Below are 22923 nucleotides of genomic sequence, written 5' to 3' on the forward strand. Positions count from 1 at the left end.
GCGGCCATAGCAGGGCTAGGGGAGCTGGAGGAAGACCCAGAGAGGGACCGCTTCCTAGACCTCCTGTGGGTTCTGCCTTGCCGGGCTGGAGGCGCTGCGGGCTCAGACTCGCTCTGGGTCGCCGGGGGGACTCCAGAGGAGGAGGCGGACAGACGGTCTATGGCCGAGGCTAAGGATTGAGACATGTGAGTTAGCTTGTCCACGGACTGGGAGAGAGCTGAGGCCCACCCAGGCATGGGGGCCGAGTCCTCGTTACGGGCGGTGGGGGGCTCCGTAGTAGTCATGTTAGGGGTGCTACAGGCTACGCAGATGGGGGAGGACTGCCCTGAGGGAAACTTCTTTAGGCAAGAGGAGCAGGCGAAGTGAAGCACTATGGCCTGTGGTTGAGAGCGGGTCGCTCTTGTGCTGGACATGGGACAGAAGAGAGGAAATGAGGCAAGGGAAGAGAGACAGGAGGATGCCAGGTGGATGAGGTACTGGGGAAGGAGCTGCCTCCCAGTGGCAGAGCTTACCCAGATTCTGTCGTTCTGTGTTTGAGCTGTCTCTGTATGCAGGCGCTGTGTCCTGTTCAGCTATGCAGCCTGAGGGAGCAGAGGTGGGGGCTCCGAGGAGTTGCAGGGACGTGAAGCCGGTGGCTGCACGTGGAGCGTGTCTGCCGCACAGGAGATCGCAGGGCAGTGATTGCTGCTGAGAGCCCAGGCCGGAGGAGGAGCAGAAAAAAGAGCGCGAAAAAACGGCGCGCAGATTGCAGGTATCGGCCGGGAGAGAGAGAGGAGGCCCGTGGTTGGCTAGGAAAGGGCATGCAGAGGCCTCCCCTGACTGGCTGCTGGAGCGGGCGGGCCTGCTAGAAGTGAGGGCTCACGCGATAGGCTGGCCGGGAGGGGGCGTGGCTGGACGGGAGCTAGGCCGGAGGGAAGCCGGGGACTAAATTTTGAGGTGAGGCCGCAGGGGGAGCCGAGGATGGGGTTGGGGTGCACCCCCCTTGTGGGGGAGCCGAGCGTACTGCCTGGAGGGAAGCTGACCCGGGGTAAGGAGCTAAGCTTGAAAGATAATGATTTAAAGAGACATTTTTTTTTTTAAATTTAAAACGGAGCCCCCCATGACCCGGGACAAGGGATGGGTACCTGTCCCGGTGGCTGATAGTTCTCTTTGGCTTGATTCTGTCCTCCTTGGCTTGATCCCTGGGAAGGACATAGGGAGACTGGGATCTTCCAATGATTTTTCGTCTCCCCTCCCTGATCAGGCCGGCTGTGGAGGGTGGGCGTGCAGGGGGAGGGGGGCAAGGACCATCCGCCTGTCCCTCTGTGCGGATGCCCCCCCAAACAGTCTTGAGAGTGTTAGGGGGGTAGGGTCCTGCCAGACAGGCACGGAAGTCAACGGAAGTGGCGGACGGACCCCACTTCTGTGCGACCGGCCTCTAGGGGGGAGAGCAGGGTGAGCAATTACACCCTGTCGCCCGACGAGCTGTGTCTGAAAAGAAAAAGGGGAAAAGATTAAAAATACAAACCTGAGGGGCTGGGAGCAGCCCCAAGTGTGTCCACCTCCTATGGACACTAAGCTTAAACTGAGGTACAATTGCCAGTTGGTGGGTGTATACTGCATAGGAGGAGTTTCCTTGTTTTTTGCTTAGTGTCGCCTCCTAGTGGCAGCAGCATACAACCCATGGTCTCTGTGTCCCCCAATGAAGCGATAAAGAAAAAAAGCCTACTGGACCCAAACTTCTGCGGGTTTCCCCATAGATATGCGATCTTTTACTATATAAAGTTATACATGCAAAGCCAGTTATGAACAAGTACATGTGTATGCTCAGATTGGCAGTGTGAGGTCTATGAACCCCTTCAGACTTGTAGGCTGTTTTCACCTTTCTTACCAGGACAATCCTGACCAGTATAACTTTATATGATAACTAATGATTCAATATATTCCAGTGTTGTTGAGATGTATATTTTTATGACACAATGAATTTCATGTTATTGGAAAAGTTTGGTTGATATAATATGCATTTATTTATGAAAATCAAAAATATTTGACATATTAAAATTTTGCAGTTTTCAAACTTTGAATTTTTGTGCCCTTAAACAAGATATACCACACACAATATAAAAAACATTTGCCACATGTCTACTTGATATCGGCAGCATTTTTTTTTTAAACAATTTTTTTTTTTTTATTAGAAATTCTTGATGCACTTTTAACCTTCCTAACTCTCTAATAACAAAATTTACAAAACCAATTTTTTTTTAGGGACCACATCACATTTGAAGTGATTGAGGAGCCTATGTAACAGAAAATACCCCGAAAACGTCTAAATGGTGGGAGTTCAAATTTGGTAATGGGTAATGTTAGTCTTAGATCATTCATAATCAATCATGGGAGCAGATAAACAAATATGGCAGTGCCGGTTTAGTCTACTGATGTACACCAACTACTCCACCTTTGGCTGTACTGATGGAGGGTCCTGTTGCGGTGTCTATTAAAAGGACAAACTACAGTAGCATGCTCCCCTTCATTTTAACCAGATCTGTGAAACGCTGAACATTATTATTATCTACTGAACATGTATTGCCCAAGCTATTTCAAAAGGAATAAAGCGTAGATTGAATCGGAGGGCAGTGCTCTACTAGTGTTTCACTTTTTTTTTTATTTATTTATTCTACAAATCTGTCAGTAAAATTACAGTAAAACTGTACAGAATTTAATAGACATGTTTTATTCATTCACATCTTAACTATTTTTTCCTCCTTAACTGTATATAAATATAATTAGCATTTGAAAACTGCTTTTTCCAGAGCATCCGCCTTATCCGAGTATTCAACGTGAGATGGGTAGTTAGTGCAGTCATAGCGTCCACATGTCCTGACATATTCAAGGAAGTCTGGAGCCCCAGGACACAGAACGTTGTCTGCTAGGAGCACAGATCCTGTCTTGAGCAAGCCAGATTCCTATACAAGTTGTAGAAGAAGCCACAATTAAATGTAGAATAGTAATAGAAGAATACTGCAGTGCACAAGAGCAACGGTTATTGCGGTTTATGCCAAGTAAGGCCATCTCAACAAATCCAAGAAACGTGGACCATTCTTGCATTGGAAGACCTGGCCCAACTTCTGGGTATCCAGCCTTCAGCTAACTGCTTCAAATAGGTCTTTAAAGTAGTTCACTCAGGGTGGAAGAACAATGCAGTACGAGAGGATCTTCTGAAGCAAGGATGGTCTGTTTCTGACAGATGTGACGTAACGTGGGATTGAATGATTAATGATTTCCAGGTTTTGCAGTGGACTCAATACATACAAAGCCAACCGTGATATTTAAAACACATTTAGTACTCATTCTATCTCCTGGTGATCCAGTGCAGACAATACTAACATTGTGGCTCAACCCTGGAACAGAAAAGATCAGTAAAGTTCGTGGTCCTAGAAACTGGACAAGAAATTAATGCAAGAGGAAGCTAAATGGATTATCTCAAGAGTTTGAACCCACAAGAAATAATTAAATTAAAAAAAAAAAAATTCCTTTTAACACAACTTTATTTTATTTTCAAGTACCTTCTGATATTTTATGAATTTTATATAAAACAAGAAGCTAATGAGCTGAATAATTTTACTAGTATGACTATATTTTTCTACAAGCCACCTTACAATTAAACTTGAGACAAGACTATGTATCTGATTCATTATTTGCATTTTTATTTTTTTTATTTTAAGTCTCTTATTTTGTTTTGTGGGACTGAATGAGGTTTTGCTACATATGCTATATATACATGTGCTACATATATATATATATATATATATATATATATATATATATATATATATATATATATAATGTCACTTCTAGGCAGACACTAGAAAATATTTTGGCAAAAATTTGGTAAGTCAACCGCAAACATCTAGAAAGAAATATCATCTTATCTGTATACCCTGGTACAAAGCTAACTTATGAATTCTAAATATAGGTAAGCTTAAAAGTGTAGAGTCAGGAACAAAGTACATTTTAATTAATAGATATTGTAAATTCATTCCACAAATGGATGTTTAAAAAAAAAAAAAAAAAAAGTTCCTATGCTAAGACAATCTTATAAATGTGGCCCTGCTACGTACTGAATAATTGCCGTGTCTGACCGTACAAGAACATTGTCTGATCATACCACATCTGGCTAGCCAAGGAAACGAGTAAATACATATTTCAGTGTAGGTGTAACACCTGTGCCGGCATCTCCACACTGTCCTTCTTCCTTCTTCCTTCTCCCGGCATGGACACCAGTGTGATCCCAGATGCTCAGCGATGGCGTCTCCTACTGCCCCTCCTGCTGGCCCCTGGGGTCTGCACATGCACCCTTAGGGCGCACATCTCCCTGCACTTAAAGGGACAACATTCCCTTACCCAGAAGTGCCTCTCAGACTATTGCTGAGCGGCACTATGTACTTAACGCATCCTCCACCCCTATGGGAGGTGCCTGAGCAACACAGTCTCACTGCTAAATACACGCTGCTAGTTGTAAGTTCTCGTTCCCTCTATCCTGTATCAGTCACCTGTGCCTGCTAACCCAAACCTGTGTTCTAGTACCTGCTGCACCAGCGTTACATAGTTGTTCAGTCTGTACCAGCCATCCTGCCTGCAGTTGAGCATGTCCCAGCATCCTCAATCCTTGGGGTCAGTTGCCACAGTGCCGAGATATGCCCTGGAGTAGCACCTGCCAGCTATCTTCCAGCAGAAGCCCATCAGAGGCTTTAGTGAAGATGAGGTAGTCACTTAGTTATGCCCTTCCAGTGTGAGCCGATGCTGTGGCACAGTGGGGCCACACCCACCAACGTAACAATAGGATTGCAGCTGATTCTAAGAAGTAAAACTTGTTTTAAACGGGCAAGGAAATGTTTTACTTCACAGAAAGAATCAGCTGTGATCCCATGTTGTGATGTCTTTATTCTCTTGTTTCCTCCTCAAACCAGGAGCTGTGGTATGATCAGACCATGTTCCTGCATGGTCAGACAGTCATTACACAGTATGTAGCAGGTGCACATTTATAAGATTATCGCAGCACAGGGAAAAAAAACATCCAATTGTGGAACTTATTTTTATTCCAAGTTCTATTTTGTTTTTGGGAAAATCCCTTTAATATTTAGAATAGCTACACAATCATTTATCTAGGACAGGGGTGGGCAATTAAATATCCCATGGGGCCGCATGAGAACTTAGAATGGTTTTAGAGGGCCGGACTAATATAATTAACTCAGTTCTACCCAATACTGTATATAGTATTTATACTATCCCTTCATAAACCAACAGTAAGTTAAGCAATACAAAGATTCAATGACAATAGGGAGGACCTTTAATGAACTTGAGATTGTAAATAAATTACATCACTATATACTGCACCTGTAATAAACTACATCACTATATACTACACCTGCAATAAACTACATCATTATATACTGCACCTGTAATATATTACATCACTATATACTGCACCTGTAATCTATTACATCACTATATACTGCACCTGTAATAAATTACATCACTATATACTGCACCTGTAATAAATTACATCACTATATACTGCGCCTGTAATAAATTATATCACTATATACTGCACCTGTAATAAACTACATCACTATATACTACACCTGTAATAAACTACATCACTGTATACTACACCTGTAATAAATTACATCACTATATACTACACCTGTAATAAATTACATCACTATATACTGCGCCTGTAATAAACTACACTCTATACTACACCTGTAATAAATTACATAACTATATACTGCACCTGTAATAAATTACATCACTATATACTGCACCTGTAATAAACTACATCACTATATACTACACCTGTAATAAATTACATCACTATATACTGCGCCTGTAATTACATCACTATATACCGCACCTGTAATAAATTACATCACTATATACTGCACCTGTAATAAATTACATCACTATATACTACACCTGTAATTACCTCACTATATACTGTACCTTACATCACTATATACTGTACCTGTAATAAATTACATCACTTTATACTGCACCTGTAATTACATCCATATGTACTGCACCTGTAATAAACTACACTATATACTACTCCTGTAATAAATTACATCACTATATACTGCACCTGTAATTACATCCCTATGTACTGCAGCTGTAATAAACTACACTATATACTACACCTGTAATAAATTACATCACTATATATTGCACCTGTAATAAACTACACTATATACTACACCTGTAATAAATTACATCACTATATACTGCACCTGGAATAAATTACATCACTATATACTGCACCTGTAATAAATTACATCACTATATACTGCGCCTGTAATAAACTACATCACTGTATACTACACCTGTAATAAATTACATCACTATATACTACACCTGTAATTACATCACTATATACTGTGCCTTACATCACTATATACTGTACCGGTAATAAATTACATCACTATATACTGCACCTGTAATTACATCCCTATGAACTGCACCTGTAATAAACTACACTATATACTACACCTGTAATAAATTACATCACTATATACTACACCTGTAATAAATTACATCACTATATACTGCACCTGTAATAAATTACATCACTATATACTACACCTGTAATAAATTACATCACTATATACTGCACCTGTAATAAATTACATCACTATATACTACACCTGTAATTACATCACTATATACTGTACCTGTAATAAATTACATCACTTTATACTGCACCTGTAATTACATCCATATGTACTGCACTTGTAATAAACTACACTATATACTACTCCTGTAATAAATTACATCACTATATACTACACCTGTAATAAATTACATCCCTATATACTGCACCTGTAATAAACTACACTATATACTACACCTGCAATAAATTACAAGACTATATACCGCACCTGTAATAAATTACATCACTATATACTACACCTGTAATAAATTACATCACTATATACACCTGTAATAAATTACATCATTATATACTGCACCTGTAATAAACTACATCACTGTATACTACACCTGTAATAAATTACATCACTATATACTACACCTGTAATTACATAACTATATACTGTACCTTACATCACTATATACTGTACCTGTAATAAATTACATCATTATATACTGCACCTGTAATTACATCCCTATGTACTGCACCTGTAATAAACTACACTATATACTACACCTGTACTAAATTACATCACTATATACTACACCTGTAATAAATTAGATCCCTATATACTGCACCTGTAATAAACTACACTATATACTACACCTGTAATAAATTACATCACTATATACCGCACCTGTAATAAATGACATCACTATATACTACACCTGTAATAAATTACATCACTATATACTACACCTGTAATAAACTACATCACTATATACTGCACCTGTAATAAACTACACTATATACTACACCTGTAATAAATTACATCACTATATACTGCACCTGTAATAAACTACACTATATACTACACCTGTAAAAAATTACATCACTATATACTGCACCTGTAATAAATTACATCACTATACTGCACCTGTAATAAACTACATCACTTTATACTGCACCTGTAATAAATTACATCCCTACATACTGCACCTGTAATAAACTACACTATATACTACACCTGCAATAAATTACAACACTATATACCGCACCTGTAATAAATTACATCACTATATACTACACCTGTAATAAATTACATCACTATATACACCTGTAATAAATTACATCATTATATACTGCACCTGTAATAAACTACATCACTGTATACTACACCTGTAATAAATTACATCACTATATACTACACCTGTAATTACATAACTATATACTGTACCTTACATCACTATATACTGCACCTGTAATAAACTACACTATATACTACACCTGTAAAAAATTACATCACTATATACTGCACCTGTAATAAATTACATCACTATACTGCACCTGTAATAAACTACATCACTTTATACTGCACCTGTAATAAATTACATCACATCACTATATACTGCACCTGTAATAAACTACACTATATACTGCGCCTGTAATACATTACATCACTATATACTGCGCCTGTAATAAACTACATCACTGTATACTACACCTGTAATAAATTACATCACTATATACTACACCTGTAATAAATTACACACTATATACTACACCTGTAATAAATTACATCACTATATACTGCACCTGTAATAAACTACACTATATACTACACCTGTAAAAAATTAAATCACTATATACTGCACCTGTAATAAATTACATCACTATACTGCACCTGTAATAAACTACATCACTTTATACTGCACCTGTAATAAATTACATCCCTATATACTGCACCTGTAATATACTACACCTGCAATAAATTACATCACTATATACCGCACCTGTAATAAATTACATCACTATATACTGCACCTGTAATAAATTACATCACTATACTGCACCTGTAATAAACAACATCACTGTATATTACACCTGTAATAAATTACATCACTGTATACTACACCTGTAATAAATTACATCACTGTATACTACACCTGTAATAAATTACACACTATATACTACACCTGTAATAAATTACATCACTATATACTGCGCCTGTAATAAATTACATCCCTATATACTGCACCTGTAATATACTACACCTGCAATAAATTACAACACTATATACCGCACCTGTAATAAATTACATCACTATATACTGCACCTGTAATAAATTACATCACTATACTGCACCTGTAATAAACTACATCACTGTATACTACACCTGTAATAAATTACATCACTGTATACTACACCTGTAATAAATTACACACTATATACTACACCTGTAATAAATTACATCACTATATACTGCGCCTGTAATAAATTACATCACTATATACTGCACCTGTAATAAATTACATCACTATATACTGCGCCTGTAAAATTACATCACTATATACTGCACCTGTAAAAAATTACATCACTATATACTGCACCTGTAATAAACTACACTATATAATGCACCTGTAATAAATTACATCCCTATGTACTGCACCTGTAATAAATTACATCACTATATACTGCACCTGTAATAAACTACACTATATACTACACCTGTAATAAACATATATATACTACACCTGTAAGGAACTACATCACTGTATACTACACCTGTAATTACATCACTATATACTGCACCTGTATTAAACTACATCACTATATACTGCACCTGTAATAAATTACATCACTATATACTATACCTGTAAAAACTACATCATTACATTCCCATATACTACATCCCAAATATTAGGCACCAGTTACCCCCTCCCCACCCCATTGTCCCCTCCTTAGTTTATTAGTCACCACTCACCTCTCCCTTCTCAGGCACCTCCGTACGGGCCCTGGCTGTGCTTCTGCTGTTCTTGTAGGGGCCCCTGCTGCCGCTTCTCTCTGTGCAGGCATCGGCTGGTGCCGCTTCTCCTGCCGGGTGGGAACTTTTCAAATGACACACATGCGCGCCATACTGACGACATCAGGGCGCGCGTGTCACAGAGAAAGGTGCCAGGCAGGGATTAGAGGACAGATCCTGAAGCTCTGCACAGTGTAGCAGCAAAACGCAGGAATCTGTCCTCTGTTCCCTGCCCGACACCTTTCTCTGTGACACACGCGCACCCTGATGTCGTCAGTACGGTGTCATGTGAAAAGTTCCCGCATGGCAGGAGAAGCAACACCACATCTCCAACTGTGATCTAATGGGCGGGCCGGTCACAGACAGTAAGTAGGAGAGCTGGATGTGGCCCGCGGGCCGCCACTTGCCCAGGTCTGATCTAGGAATACACACCGAGGCACCAGGAATGTGGTTTTTCAATACTACTAGGAATAACTTTCAAATCCTAAGTTTAGAAACTTTGGTTGACACTGATCAATTCATTGATCTATACATTTAGGAATACAATTTGGAATGTTAGCCTTGAGCCAGGGTATACCGAGCCCCAGTTCACAAGAGGCTTGGCTTGACACAGTGAGGTAAGTGGTAGGGAGTATCCATATGAGCTACATCTTGATGTAGTTGGAAGGCTTTTACACATTTTGCTAGAAAAAAAATTAATGAAGTACCTTACATTTTTATAACTTGTATAGCAATAGTTGAGTTAATGAATTCATTTATTGTAGTGTGCTCTCACAGTATCAATATATAGGTTTACATATTGACTGCTGTGTATTCATGCACTTGTACATTATTTAATACTATATATATTTTATATACATTTTATACTATACTTATTTAACAGTTGTGCAGCCATTTTTTGGTTTGTTTTATTTAAACAATAAACATAAACTATATAAACATTGTCGAACTACATGATAGGGAGAGTTAAATGTACCAAAATGCTAGCTCAATTTGTTATAAAACTACCATTCTTACATGCCTGCAGTACCTTTAATTTGTGCCTTACTACACAGTTTTAAAAAGTATCAAAAAAAGGGGGACTTGGCGTTCCTTTTGAAGTGCTTTTCTGGAACTTCTTTTTTGTAGCAAAACATATTGTGACCAGAGTTTAGTTGTTCAATAGGGAATTAAGCAATGCAATACAAGCATTTTTTTTTCTTTACATGCATCATAAAAAGTAGTCTTAAAGCGGTTATGCAGTGTAAATCCACAAGTCTGCAGTCACTATCTGACTGAGGATTCGCCAGTGTCAGAGCCGGGAACAGTGGTCAAGAGTATGCGATATGTGGACTCCCGCCCACATTCCAACTAGACTCTTTCTGGCATCACTCAATGCAGGTGTATTGAGTGAGGCTGCACCCATATAGTCATAAAGTGGCCAGGAGTCTGCATATCCCATACACATGGCCAAGTGAAGGCTGTTCCCGACTCTGACACCGGCGAATACTCCCAGCACAGTGCGTGACATGTGAGGGTTCTTAAGTCTGCAGTCGCATAGTTGTTGCAGACTTTTGGATTTAGACCGCACAACCCCTTTTAAGCTATCAAAATTTAAGACCATAGTAATAATCCTGTCCCAGTATTCTTTAGCTGCTTCAAAAAAAATACCTACTCACCTCAAGTAACTTAGTGTCCTGTGTATAGCGCTCCTTGAAATGATCAATAAATACAAAGTCCACATGATCCACTCCATACTTTGTTTTCAGGCTTGGAATGATTACGGCTGCGGATCCCTCCAGAATCTCTACCTGAGGAAACAAAGATTTTTAATTAATTTCTGTGATGCATTATATCTAAAATATTCCGCTAATCGAGGGTGACAACCTAATAATCAGACTTATCAGACTTTATAATCTCAGACTTATGAATAGAAATGTCCCATAATTAAATCTGCAATAACCACAACGATTATTTCTTTGGAAAAAAAAATTCCTAGGCTGATTGCTTTTTGAAAATACTACAGTGTCATCAGACTGATTATAATTTAATGTAATGTAATCTATTAAGCTTTGTTTCAGGAGATATTTTGTACAAAAACATTTTACATTTTATATAGCCTCCCATTTAAATATACGCAAATCTGCCAAAATTTGAATTCGGCAAATTACCTCAAAGTTGGCCCTGAAATTTACAGTGATTCAAATGAGGCGTGATTGCCATTGAAGTAAAGTACATTTATTATGCTCAGAGTCAGGCCTGCACAACATGCGGCCCGCCAGAGGATTTGCTGCAGATTGCAGACCTGTTCGGAAGACGCCGCTCTCTCTTTCATATATTCAAATGTATTAACGTCTTTCAGATGCAAATACATTTGAATATATTGATGCTGGGACTGGGGCAGAGAAGCTCAGAGCAGAAGAGCGTCCGTCATCTCTAATCCTGACGTGCAGCAGTGTGATGAAATCGGCACGTTGCTGACATCACGTTGCTGCTGGCGATGAAGACACATCTGGGACGTCTGGTTGCGGTAAGCGCTTCATCGAGGTGCTGAAGATTAAATGTGATTATCAGAGTGAAGGGAGGGTGGAGGATTAGAGTAACTGACAAGCCACAATATGGGGGATTGAGATTGTTAAAGGGGGCACAGTATATCGAGGGGCAGTTGGACTTTATGCAAAGGGGCCAGTATGAGAGGAATATTATGGGTAGGGGCAATTTGGTGGGATATTTTGGAGAGGTGGCAGTGTATTGAGGGGCTGATATTATGGAGATGCTTAGAGTGTGTGGGCTAATATTAATACGCTCAGTGTGTGGGGGGGATATTATGGAGAGGCTAAGTGTGTGCGGGGATATTATGAAGAGGCTCTGTGTTTGTGGGAGGGATATTATGGAGAAGCTCAGTGTGTGTGGGGAGTACATTATGGAAAGGCTCAATGTGTGTGGGGGAAACATTATGGAGAGTCTCAGTGGGTGGGGGGGAACATTATGGAAAGGTTCAGCTTGGGGGGGGGAGTGGCACTTTGGGGTGGATTATAGAGCGGGTCAGTGTGGCAGAAATATTGTGAAGAAAAATTGTGAGAGAGGACATAACAGAGACAGTTATATTATGGAGAGGGGCATTGTGTAGGGGGATATTTTATTCAGGAAGCATAGAGAGAAGCAAATATTTTTTCATGGTCGCAGAATGGGAGATATTTATTTTTATGGGATGGTATAATGATACTTTTATTTTTATGGGCACGTTGTTGGGATATGCAGCTGAAAAGAGAAGAGAGGCCTGCAGAGACTAGCTGTGGGCATGAAATCTTATTATGGCATTTTTACTACGTGGAGACAAAAGGCACGGGAAAGACTCCAATAAGTGAAGAAGTCATCTATAAGTTACCTGCATGTAAATGTTTGTGATACTGACTACGTCTCATCAGTATTGTAGTTCCTGTATGGTCCATACTCTGGTGATGGCTGGTAACAACTCCCAGTAATTATTATTATTATTATTATATTATCTCCTTACTATTGTTAAGGACATACTGGGAATTGTAGGTTCAAGAAATAAATGTATGGGGATGATATGACATTACATTTAATAGCTGCACTATGCTTGGTGAGGTATACTGTACATTTACTGATGGCAATTCAACACGTAGCAATCCATAACGTGCTTCATGGCTGTTAAAACCACCTCAAGTCTCTAAGTTTTGAGTATTTTTATGGAGGAGGATTTAGTGAGTTTCTGCAGCAAAACGTCAGCTTAAGTTAGTATGTGTTCATAATTTGTTTTAGAGCAGAAACTGAGCAGAAACTCTGCAAATCCATTTCAAATACTTAAAACTTGGTTCTAATGATGTATTAATGCACTGATGATGTATTCATGTACATAACCCTTAAACAATTTTTTCAGCCCTTGGACTTGATTCAATTTGGCAATGTGTCTCTTGGACCAATAAATGTTGTGCGCCCCTGCTCTGAGGTCTCGACAAAGACTAAGCAGCGGATTGGGCAAGAATAGTTTAAATAAATACAAATTCATAGTCTCTTAGCCCCTCATTTGTCCTTGCAGCTCCCTACTGATTATCCACTGGTTTTCAATGCCACCTCTGCTCCGACCACTTCTTTGTCAGTGCTTTCAGGATCCAGCTATGCCTTGACATGCAGAAGTCCTGAAAAAGAGTGAAGAGAAGGTAGGCCCTGAAATGGAGCTATGGCTTAAAAAGCCAATGGAAGACCGAGTGGGAGCTCAACTGTAGGGCAGGTGACTTAATATTTATTGTTTGAAACCCCACCCCAGGCCAAATAAATACATGAAAATGTGGGGTGGCTTGATGCAATTTTCCTAGATTTGTACAAATTGAATTCCCAAAAATTAAAATTCTCTAGAATCTATCAATTTTGGGAAACTCTAAATTAAATTGATTCTTTTAGAATTCATTTGCTCACCCTTACTAGCTATAGTCTATACTTTACACATGTTATAAGAATTAATAAGAACCTTATCTTGCACGCCAGCAAACGCTATCATCTCTTTGGCTATAGCGGCATACTCTGGTTTAATTTCCACCGTAAACAGACGACCTCCTGGCTTCAGTAAACGGGATATCCGGATCGCAGAATAACCACAATACAGGCCAAGTTCCAGAGCCGTGGTTGGATTTGTCTCTTTGACCACATTATCCAGAATCAGGCCTGAAAAATATTTTGTGTCATTTAAGTCTATAGTCATCAGATTTATTGTTTATAAACAAAGAAAATTCACGTAATTTGTACAATTAATTATCAATCATAATGGTCTTTTTGCTTAAAGGGAACCTGTCAGGTGCAATATGCACCCAGAACCACAAGCAGTTGTGGGTGCATATCTTAGCAGTCCCAGTCTATAGTAAAGTAGCATAGATAAAGAGCTCTTTAGAAAAAGTATTTCTAAAGATCCCATATGATATGCTAGTGAAGCCAGCAACTAGTTGCAAGGGCGTTACTTCCCCTGGCTAGTCAGCCCTGCGCAGCGTCAGAGGATGGTGGCGCTCATCTCTCTGCTGCCATCACGTCAGAGTCCTCAATTTAGGCTCAGTGCGCATGATCCCAGACTTTTGGTCATGCGCACTATGAAGCCGAATGTAAGAGTCCTGGCTTCAAACCCAGTGCGCATGACCGAAAGTCCAGGATCATGCGCACTGAGCCTAAATTGAGGACTCTGATGCGATGGCAGCAGAAAGATGAATGCCACCATCCTCTGATGCTGCACATTCATTAGCATGTTAGCACGCCCACAGGGGCGTCCTGACAGGCTAAGGGGGTCGACTAGCCAGGGGAAGTAACGCCCTTGCTACACACATCTTTAAAAATACTTTTTGTAAAGATCTCTTTATCTATGCTACTAGATACAAGGACTGTTAGGCAGGGATTAGCAATAGGCACCCCGAACTGCTTGTGGTTCTGGGTGCATATTGCACCTGACAGGTTCACTTTAAGAGCACGGAGTTACCAACTCAAAACTGGATAAAATTGGGTCGTTATATAAACTGATGCTCGTCCAATCAACATATGTATCACCATGAACCTCATCAGGGCCAAGAAAATGACTGCAAATGGATTGCAGCCAATGGACTTTCAAAATATTCTTGTGCAAAATTATCGGTTGTGGTACAAAAACATGGAGAGCTGAAAGAATTTACATACTATATACATATATATATATATATATATATATATATATATATATATATATATATATATATATATATATACAGATATCTGGGACAGGCGGGTACAACCAGATTTTAAAAGAAAAACCCAGAATTGATCCCGCATATCTGGCCAGTCGTCGGTCCCCTTACATGTCTGTGGGGATCCGAATCAGGTGCTTTAAAATGGTGGTAGACACGATAGGGGGATTAGAGCAAGCGCGTTATACTTACCAGTCTCCCAAGCTGCTATAATGCTACTTCTGGGGCCAATCATTAAACCTCATGCATATGCTTTCATTCCCCCGCCCACCGGCAGTCTTGGCGTCTCTGGTTGTAGTTAGACAGCGCCCCCCACCCTGTGTGGCAGCATATCTGAATACTTGCAACTACAACTACAGACACTGTGTGTGTCCGTATTGTTGTGTAAAAGTAAATTTAAAAAAATTGATCATAGGGTCCCCCCATTTTATGATGCCCAGCACAGATAAAGCCAGCGAATACCAGCCCACAGCTGTTGGTTTATCATGGATGAGTATCAAAATTGAAGGGGGGGGGGACTAAACACCATTTTTTAAAATTATTTATATAATTTATTAAAAAGCTGCATAGGAGCCCTCTTATTTTGATACACAGCCAAGATAAGCACACAGCTGGGGGCTACAGCCTGTAGCTGTATGCTTTATCTGTGCTGGGTATCATAATATGGGGAGACTCTATGCCAATTTTTTATTTATTTATTTTTACACCACTATAGGGACACACACAGCGTCTGTGATTGGTTGCAGTCAGTCACGCTGTCCATATGGTGGGGCGTGGGCAGAGTGCAACGAATCACAGACGCTGGGACTGCTGGAGGGCAGGGAAAGCAGTGCATATGCATGAGGTTAATAAGCAGCCCTGGAAATAGTGTTAGCACCGCACGGTAGACTGATAGATACACTGGCGATCAAAATTAGAGAACAACCAATTTCTTAAATATTAAGGTCATTGTGTAGTCCTACGTGATTATATACTAAAATAAGTAAACTAGCAGTATTTTAAGGTTATTTCATAAACTGAATTTATTCTAAAGCACATAATAAAAATGTAACATAACTGAAAAACAAAAAAAACAACCAGTGATCAAAATTAGAGAACACTTTCAGATACCTGCAAGTTATTGGTGTTAATCTGGCACCTGGTGCTAATTTTCTTAATTATCTGACAAACCCTATTTAACTGGCAGACTAACTTTGCAGTTTGCACTGACTGCATATTCGCCCTTGAAAGACAAATGCAAGAGAGGACAGGATGATGCGGAGAATCTCCTCAATACTGCAGCTGGAATAAGTTGTCAGTTCAGCACTGAGCAGGGTGAGGCTGGAGTCACACTTGTGAGTGCCTCGCGTGTAACTCGCGCGAGTGTCTCATTGAATCACCCGGCATGGCCGCACACTCTGCTGACAGGAGTGGGTCAGTTGCATGTATCTCTATACAGCTTAGACGCTCCTGTCCGGAGAGTGTGCAGCCGTGCTGGGTGATTCAATGAGAGACTCGCGCGAGTTACACGCGAGGCACTCACAAGTGGGACTCTGGCCTAAGGATCTGTTTCGTCATACAGTGTCACAATGTTTAAGAGCATTTGGACTGAAATCTTACTCTGCAGTGACCACACCTCTCAGGCTAGACTTACTTTTGGTGAGGAGTATGTTGTGTGGACTTAGGAGAAGTGGTCCACAGTTCATTTTAGTGATGAAAGTAAGTTTAATTTATTTGGGTCTGATGGGAAACATTATGTTCATTGACAAACTGGGGAAGGACTGAACCCAAAGTGTGTTAAGAAGTCAGTGAAAGGTGGTGGAGGAAGTGTCATGGTTTGGGGAATGTTTTCTGCAGCAGGAGTTGGACCTCATATAGCTACATGGCAGAGTGGATGCAAGTGTATATCAGAACATTTTTCAACAACATGTGGTTCCTTACTTGTGTTCATCAATCAATCAGCCATCAATTTTTATGCAGGACAATGCCCCCTGTCACACAGCAAAACAGTTGAAACAATGAAATGGCCAGCCAAGAGTCCTGATCTAAACCCAATAGAAAACCTCTGTGAAATCCTTGGTGACAAAGTTATGGTCAAGAAACCTACAACAGTCAAAGAACTGTGGAAGAGACTGGAAGAAGAGTGGACCAAAATCACACCAGAGCAGCGTGTGAGAAACTAGTGATGTCCTGTAACCGCAGATATGCTGAAGTCATTCAAAGCAAAGGCCTGTACACATCCTTCTGATTTGTGACTGTTGTTACCTTCAGAAAATTTAGTTATAATCGTTCTCTATGCTACAGTCACTGTTCTCTAATTATGATCATCACATTATGGGCAAAATCAAGGTTTAATGTTTATAAACTTTGGATTTTTTGGAAAACAAAAATACTGTTCTGGCATGGTGTACCCCATACAAAAAAAAAAAAACCTTCAAATGTTGATCAATGTAGATTACATTATTTCAGAAAAAAAGTGATCATACATTGTTCTCAAATTTTGATCTCTAGTGTATAATGCACGCTCTATCCTGATTTTTTTTTTCCATTTATTTATTTTTTTTATTATCCAGATAGCCAGATCCAGATAAAAACCTGGAATTCCCCGAGAACTCCGGGCCCGTGACCGTTGCATGGGTGCTAAGTTGCCCACACGGATCCAGACTTTTACAGTTTGGGTTCACTTATCACTAGTTACAATATATTTGCCAAGAGACACAGATCTCCTTTGACTCCCTGGTCGAAAGGTTTGTGTAAATCCCACCAAAAGTGGATGTTGCAGGGAAAAGGCTTAAAAGGAATCTCTCAGTAGGACCCTCCTAAGCCGTCTATTTGTAGGCCATAGGAAGCTGAATAAAATTATACCTTGTGTGAGACTGTGACCGGGGTTATCTATGACGGCCGGTATGTCTCGCCCCGGTTGTGCTCACTCCATGATAGAAAGTAAATCCACTCCAGGGTTAATGCTGTTTCCCTACAGGCTGAAGGAAGGGTTAAATGGAAACAGGAACAAGGGCAGGTGTGCCGGGTGTGAGGGAGTGAACAGAACTCCCTGAGCTCTCTGCTGGAGAGGCACATGTATATTGCTGTGGACTTTTGTTTGGACATTAAACCGTGTGCTGTGAACCTTAATGCCTGGATCCCGTGTCTTCTGCTGCGCAGCCGACCGTGCTACCTCACATATGGTGGAGAATGCGGGCATGACAGCCGGTGAGGTGTAGCATCCATCCCTGGTGACCCAGTAGCACATGTCCTGGATTCGAGCGGCTATACTACAGCCCAAACCCGGTGACGCCATAGAGGACATACTAAAGCAGCTGGCTCAGGCTAATGCACAGCAACCACAGGCTAATGAACAGCAGCAACAGACCAATGCACACCTGCTCCGGGCGTTGGAACGTCAGCAGCAATCCTTGCAAGTGCAGGAAAAAAGGCACCAAGAACAGCTGGTTCAGGCCAATACACGTCAGCAGCAAGCCTTGCAATTGCAGGAACAAAGACATCAAGAACAGATGGTTCTCCTGGCCAAGGCGATCCGTGCCGGACCGGCAGCAACAACCCCGGGACCGGGTGACGACGGCAGCGTCCGGAAAGCGGTGAGACAAGCGTTGCAAAAGATGACCCCGGGGGATGATGTGGAAGCGTTCCTGGCGGTGTTTGAGCGGGTGGCCGAGCGGGAAAAGCTGCCGACCCCCCAGTGGGCTGAGGTATTGTCGCCCTATCTGACGGGGGAACCCCAAAAAGCGTACCTGTACCGAGGACGCCATTGACTATGCGACCCTGAAAGCCGAAATACTGGCTCGGTTGGGGGTGAATACCTATGTACGGGCTCAGCGGGTAAATCAGTGGTTCTATGAGGAAGCCAAACCCGTACGCTCCCAGGCCTATGACTTGTTGCATCTTGTAAAAAAGTGGTTGCAGCCTGACACTCTGAGCCCGGCGCAAATGGTGGAAAGGGTAGTAGTTGATCGTTTTGTGCGCACTTTACCCGTCATCGTTCAACGGTGGGTAGGACAGGGTGACCCGAGTACCCTCGACCAATTAGTGTCCCTGGTAGAGCGGCATGTGGCTACGCAGGACTTGATACGGGACACTGAGACTTTGCGTACCACCCGTCGGTCCGGCCCCTCCAAGCCTAGGGCCAAGGACCCACCGCTGACAACGGTGCAGGAGTCCCCTACCGTCCCGTCTGAGGCCGCGCCCGCCGTTCCTGAGGTCCGGAAGGTTCTGTACCCTAAACGACAACCCGTCAAGGGGGTTTCCTTCCCTATTAGATGTTGGCGGTGCCAGCGGGTGGGACATATGGAAGCCCAGTGTCCACTCACCACGGAGCCCATGGATTGTGGGGTTACCCGGCGGGGTTCAATGTATGCTCAGGTGGTGTGTACCACTGACCTAGTCTCCCCAGAGACGGAGCCCCACTTGTGCCAAATACAGGTGAATGGATGTCCGGTTACAGGATTGTTGGATTCCGGAAGCTTAGTGACCCTTGTGCGATCCACCTTGAGGGCTAAAGTAAAGGCCACAGGACGTACCGTGGGGGTGGTTTGCATACATGGGGACCGCCGAGACTATCCCACGGGGATTGTCACCATCACAGCACCTTGCGGTCAGGTGCAACATGAGGTGGGACTTCTTAACACTCTTCCTTATGACGTGATCCTAGGAAGGGATCTGCCCTATTTTTGGACTTTATGGAAGGGACCCCCTAAGTCTCCTCAGATATTGGTCAGTCCGGGACCTGAGCCCTACAATCCTGAATCCGGGACACCTGCCGTAGGGGTCCCCATGATAGGGACAGAAGGTGAACCCGATAGGTCGCCCCTAGAGGTATTGGCAGGAGAGGCTGAGACGGTCGAACCCATCCCGGAGTTGGAGGCATCCCCGGATACGTTTGGGACAGCCCAACTCCAGGACCCTACATTAATACATGCCCGGAGTCGGGTGACAGTAGTTGACGGGGTGGCACAGCTGCCCGGTGCCCAGGTAAGGTACCCCCATTTCGCTCTTAAGCAGGATTTACTCTACCGGGTAGATGAAATACGGGGCGTGGGGGTAGAGCAGTTGGTGGTATCCCCAGCCGTATCGCCGGCGGGTCCTCGACTTGGCTCATAAACACCTGATGAGTGGCCACCTAGGGGTCAAGAAAACGCAGGAGCGAATATTGCAAAGGTTCTATTGGCCCGGGGTCTTTGGGGAGGTAAAATGGTTCTGCGAAACCTGTCCGGAGTGTCAACTTACCGCACCCCTGACCCATTTTCGCAGTCCGTTGGTACCGTTACCCATTATAGAAGTCCCTTTTGAACGGATAGGGATGGATCTGGTGGGGCCCCTCGTAAAGTCCGCTCGAGGGCACCAACACATCCTAGTGATCGTTGACTATGCCACCCGGTATCCCGAGGCGATACCTCTCAGACATACTGCAGCAAAGCTTATAGCTCGGGAGTTGTTTGCTGTGTTCTGCCGGGTGGGGTTGCCCAAGGAGATCCTTACGGATCAGGGGACCCCATTCATGTCTAAAGTGACCAAAGAGCTATGCCGGCTACTCCAGATCAAGCAGTTGCGTACGTCTGTGTATCATCCTCAAACGGACGGTTTAGTCGAGCGTTTCAATAAAACCCTGAAAACCATGCTCAAAAGGGTGATTTCAAAAGACGGGAAAGACTGGGATATGATGCTTCCCTATTTGATGTTTGCCATCCGAGAGGTGCCACAGGCATCCACGGGGTTTTCGCCTTTTGAATTGTTATACGGGCGACATCCCCGGGGATTGTTGGACCTGGCAAAGGAAACATGGGAGCAAGAGCCCACCCCCCATAAAAGTGTGATTGAACACATTTTGGTATGCAGAACCGCATAAGCGCGGTCATGCCAATTGTGAAGGAGCATTTACAGGAGGCTCAGGCCGCGCAAAGCGGCCGCTACAATAGACAAGCCACCGTGCGGACCTTTAAACCTGGGGATCGGGTGTTGGTATTAATCCCCACGGCGGAGAGTAAATTCCTGGCTCAGTGGCAAGGCCCCTACGAGATAAAAGGAAAGAGTCGGGGTGGTTAACTATAAAGTATTGCAGCCCGGTAGGCAGAAACCTGAACAAATATACCATGTCAACCTATTAAAACCTTGGCAGGAACGGGAAAGCCTGATGGCTGTTTTTTCCCCACCTCCCTCCTCTTCGGGTTGTTCACATCCGGCTCCAGCGACCTCCGGAGAGGACGAACCGGAAGTAAGGATTGGAGAAGCCCTCACCAAGACTCAGAGGCGAGAGGCCAGACGGTTGGTTCAGCAGAACCCCGATGTCTTCTCCAAGCTGCCCGGTAGGACCAGTCTGATACGACATGATATTGTCACCGAGCCCCACCTGAAGGTACGCCTGAAGTCATACCGGCTACCGGAGGCTCGACGACAAGCCATATCGGAGGAAGTAAAGACAATGTTACGCCTGGGGGTCATCGAAAAATCCCAGAGTGAATGGGCTAGTCCGATTGTCCTAATACCAAAACCCGATGGCTCCTTAAGGTTCTGCAATGACTTTAGGAGATTGAACGAAATATCCAAGTTCGATCTCTACCCCATGCCCCGGGTGGATGAGCTGATTGATAGGCTGGGACAGGCGCGATATTTTACCACGCTCGACCTGACCAAGGGGTACTGGCAGGTGCCACTGACGGAGTCCGCCAAGGAGAAAACCGCTTTTGTTACGCCAGAGGGTCTCTTCCACTATGTTGTCTTGCCTTTTGGGTTACATGGCGCTCCGGCCACGTTCCAGAGGTTGATGGACTTAGTGCTGGAACCCCACCAGGCGTATGCATCAGCGTACCTTGATGATATCATTATTTACAGCTCCGAGTGGCAGACCCACTTGGAACAGGTACAAGCGGTGGTGGACGCGCTTCGAACAGCCGGCTTGACAGCCAATCCCAAGAAATGTGCGTTGGGACTCACGGAAGCCCGCTACTTGGGCTACGTGATAGGCCAAGGAGTGATTAAGCCCCAAGTTAACAAGGTTGAGGCGATCCAGAAGTGGCCTAGACCCCTGACCACGAAGCAGGTTAGGGCCTTCCTGGGTATCGTGGGATACTACAGGAGGTTTGTAAAGGATTTTGCGGGACTATCAGCCCCCTTGACGGACCTTCTCAAAGGCAAGAAGTCCGTCATGGTGCGCTGGACTCCGCAGGCCGAGGACTCCTTCCGGCCCCTGAAGGGGGTCCTGTGCGGACAGCCCGTTCTTGTACACCCTGATTTCCGGAAGGAGTTCATAGTACAGACTGACGCCTCAGAGATCGGCCTGGGGGCAGTGCTGTCTCAGGTGGTTCAGGGGGAGGAACACCCCGTCACCTTCTTAAGTAGGAAGATCACCCCTCCCGAGCGGAATTATAGCGTAGTGGAGAAGGAGTGCCTGGCGATCAAGTGGGCCTTGGAGTCCCTATGCTATTACCTGCTGGGACGGCAGTTTCGCTTGGTGACGGATCACTCTCCACTGGTCTGGATGAGGTCCGCCAAGGAACGGAATGCCCGGGTTACCCGGTGGTTCCTTTCTCTGCAGAACTTCCGGTTTACGGTTGAACACCGGGCCGGTAGGTTGCAGGGCAACGCCGATGCCTTGTCCCGCGGCCCGTGTTTGATGGCGGGAGTTCAACCCCGCTCGCTTGAACTGAGGGGGGGGTATGTGAGACTGTGACCGGGGTTATCTATGACGGCCGGTATGTCTCGCCCCGGTTGTGCTCACTCCATGATAGAAAGTAAATCCACTCCAGGGTTAATGCTGTTTCCCTACAGGCTGAAGGAAGGGTTGAATGGAAACAGGAACAAGG

General features: G+C 43.2%; 1 protein-coding gene across 2 annotated transcripts in view; it reads right to left on the bottom strand.

Annotated features, from left to right (window-relative positions):
• Positions 1–2621: 2621 nt before the first annotated feature.
• LOC142249377 (catechol O-methyltransferase-like) overlaps positions 2622–22923 on the bottom strand; it is a 48396-nt gene continuing 28094 nt past the window's right edge. For both annotated transcript variants that reach the window (XM_075321016.1, XM_075321021.1), the window contains exons 3-5: positions 13900–14093; positions 11087–11218; positions 2622–2942 (exon numbers count right to left, since the gene is read on the bottom strand). In XM_075321016.1, the coding sequence (XP_075177131.1) occupies positions 2763–2942; positions 11087–11218; positions 13900–14093 (506 nt within the window). In that variant the 3' untranslated portion in view covers positions 2622–2762. The remainder of the gene's footprint in view (positions 2943–11086; positions 11219–13899; positions 14094–22923) is intronic.

This window comes from Anomaloglossus baeobatrachus, chromosome 1, assembly GCF_048569485.1.
Source record: "Anomaloglossus baeobatrachus isolate aAnoBae1 chromosome 1, aAnoBae1.hap1, whole genome shotgun sequence".
NCBI lineage: Eukaryota > Metazoa > Chordata > Amphibia > Anura > Aromobatidae > Anomaloglossus > Anomaloglossus baeobatrachus.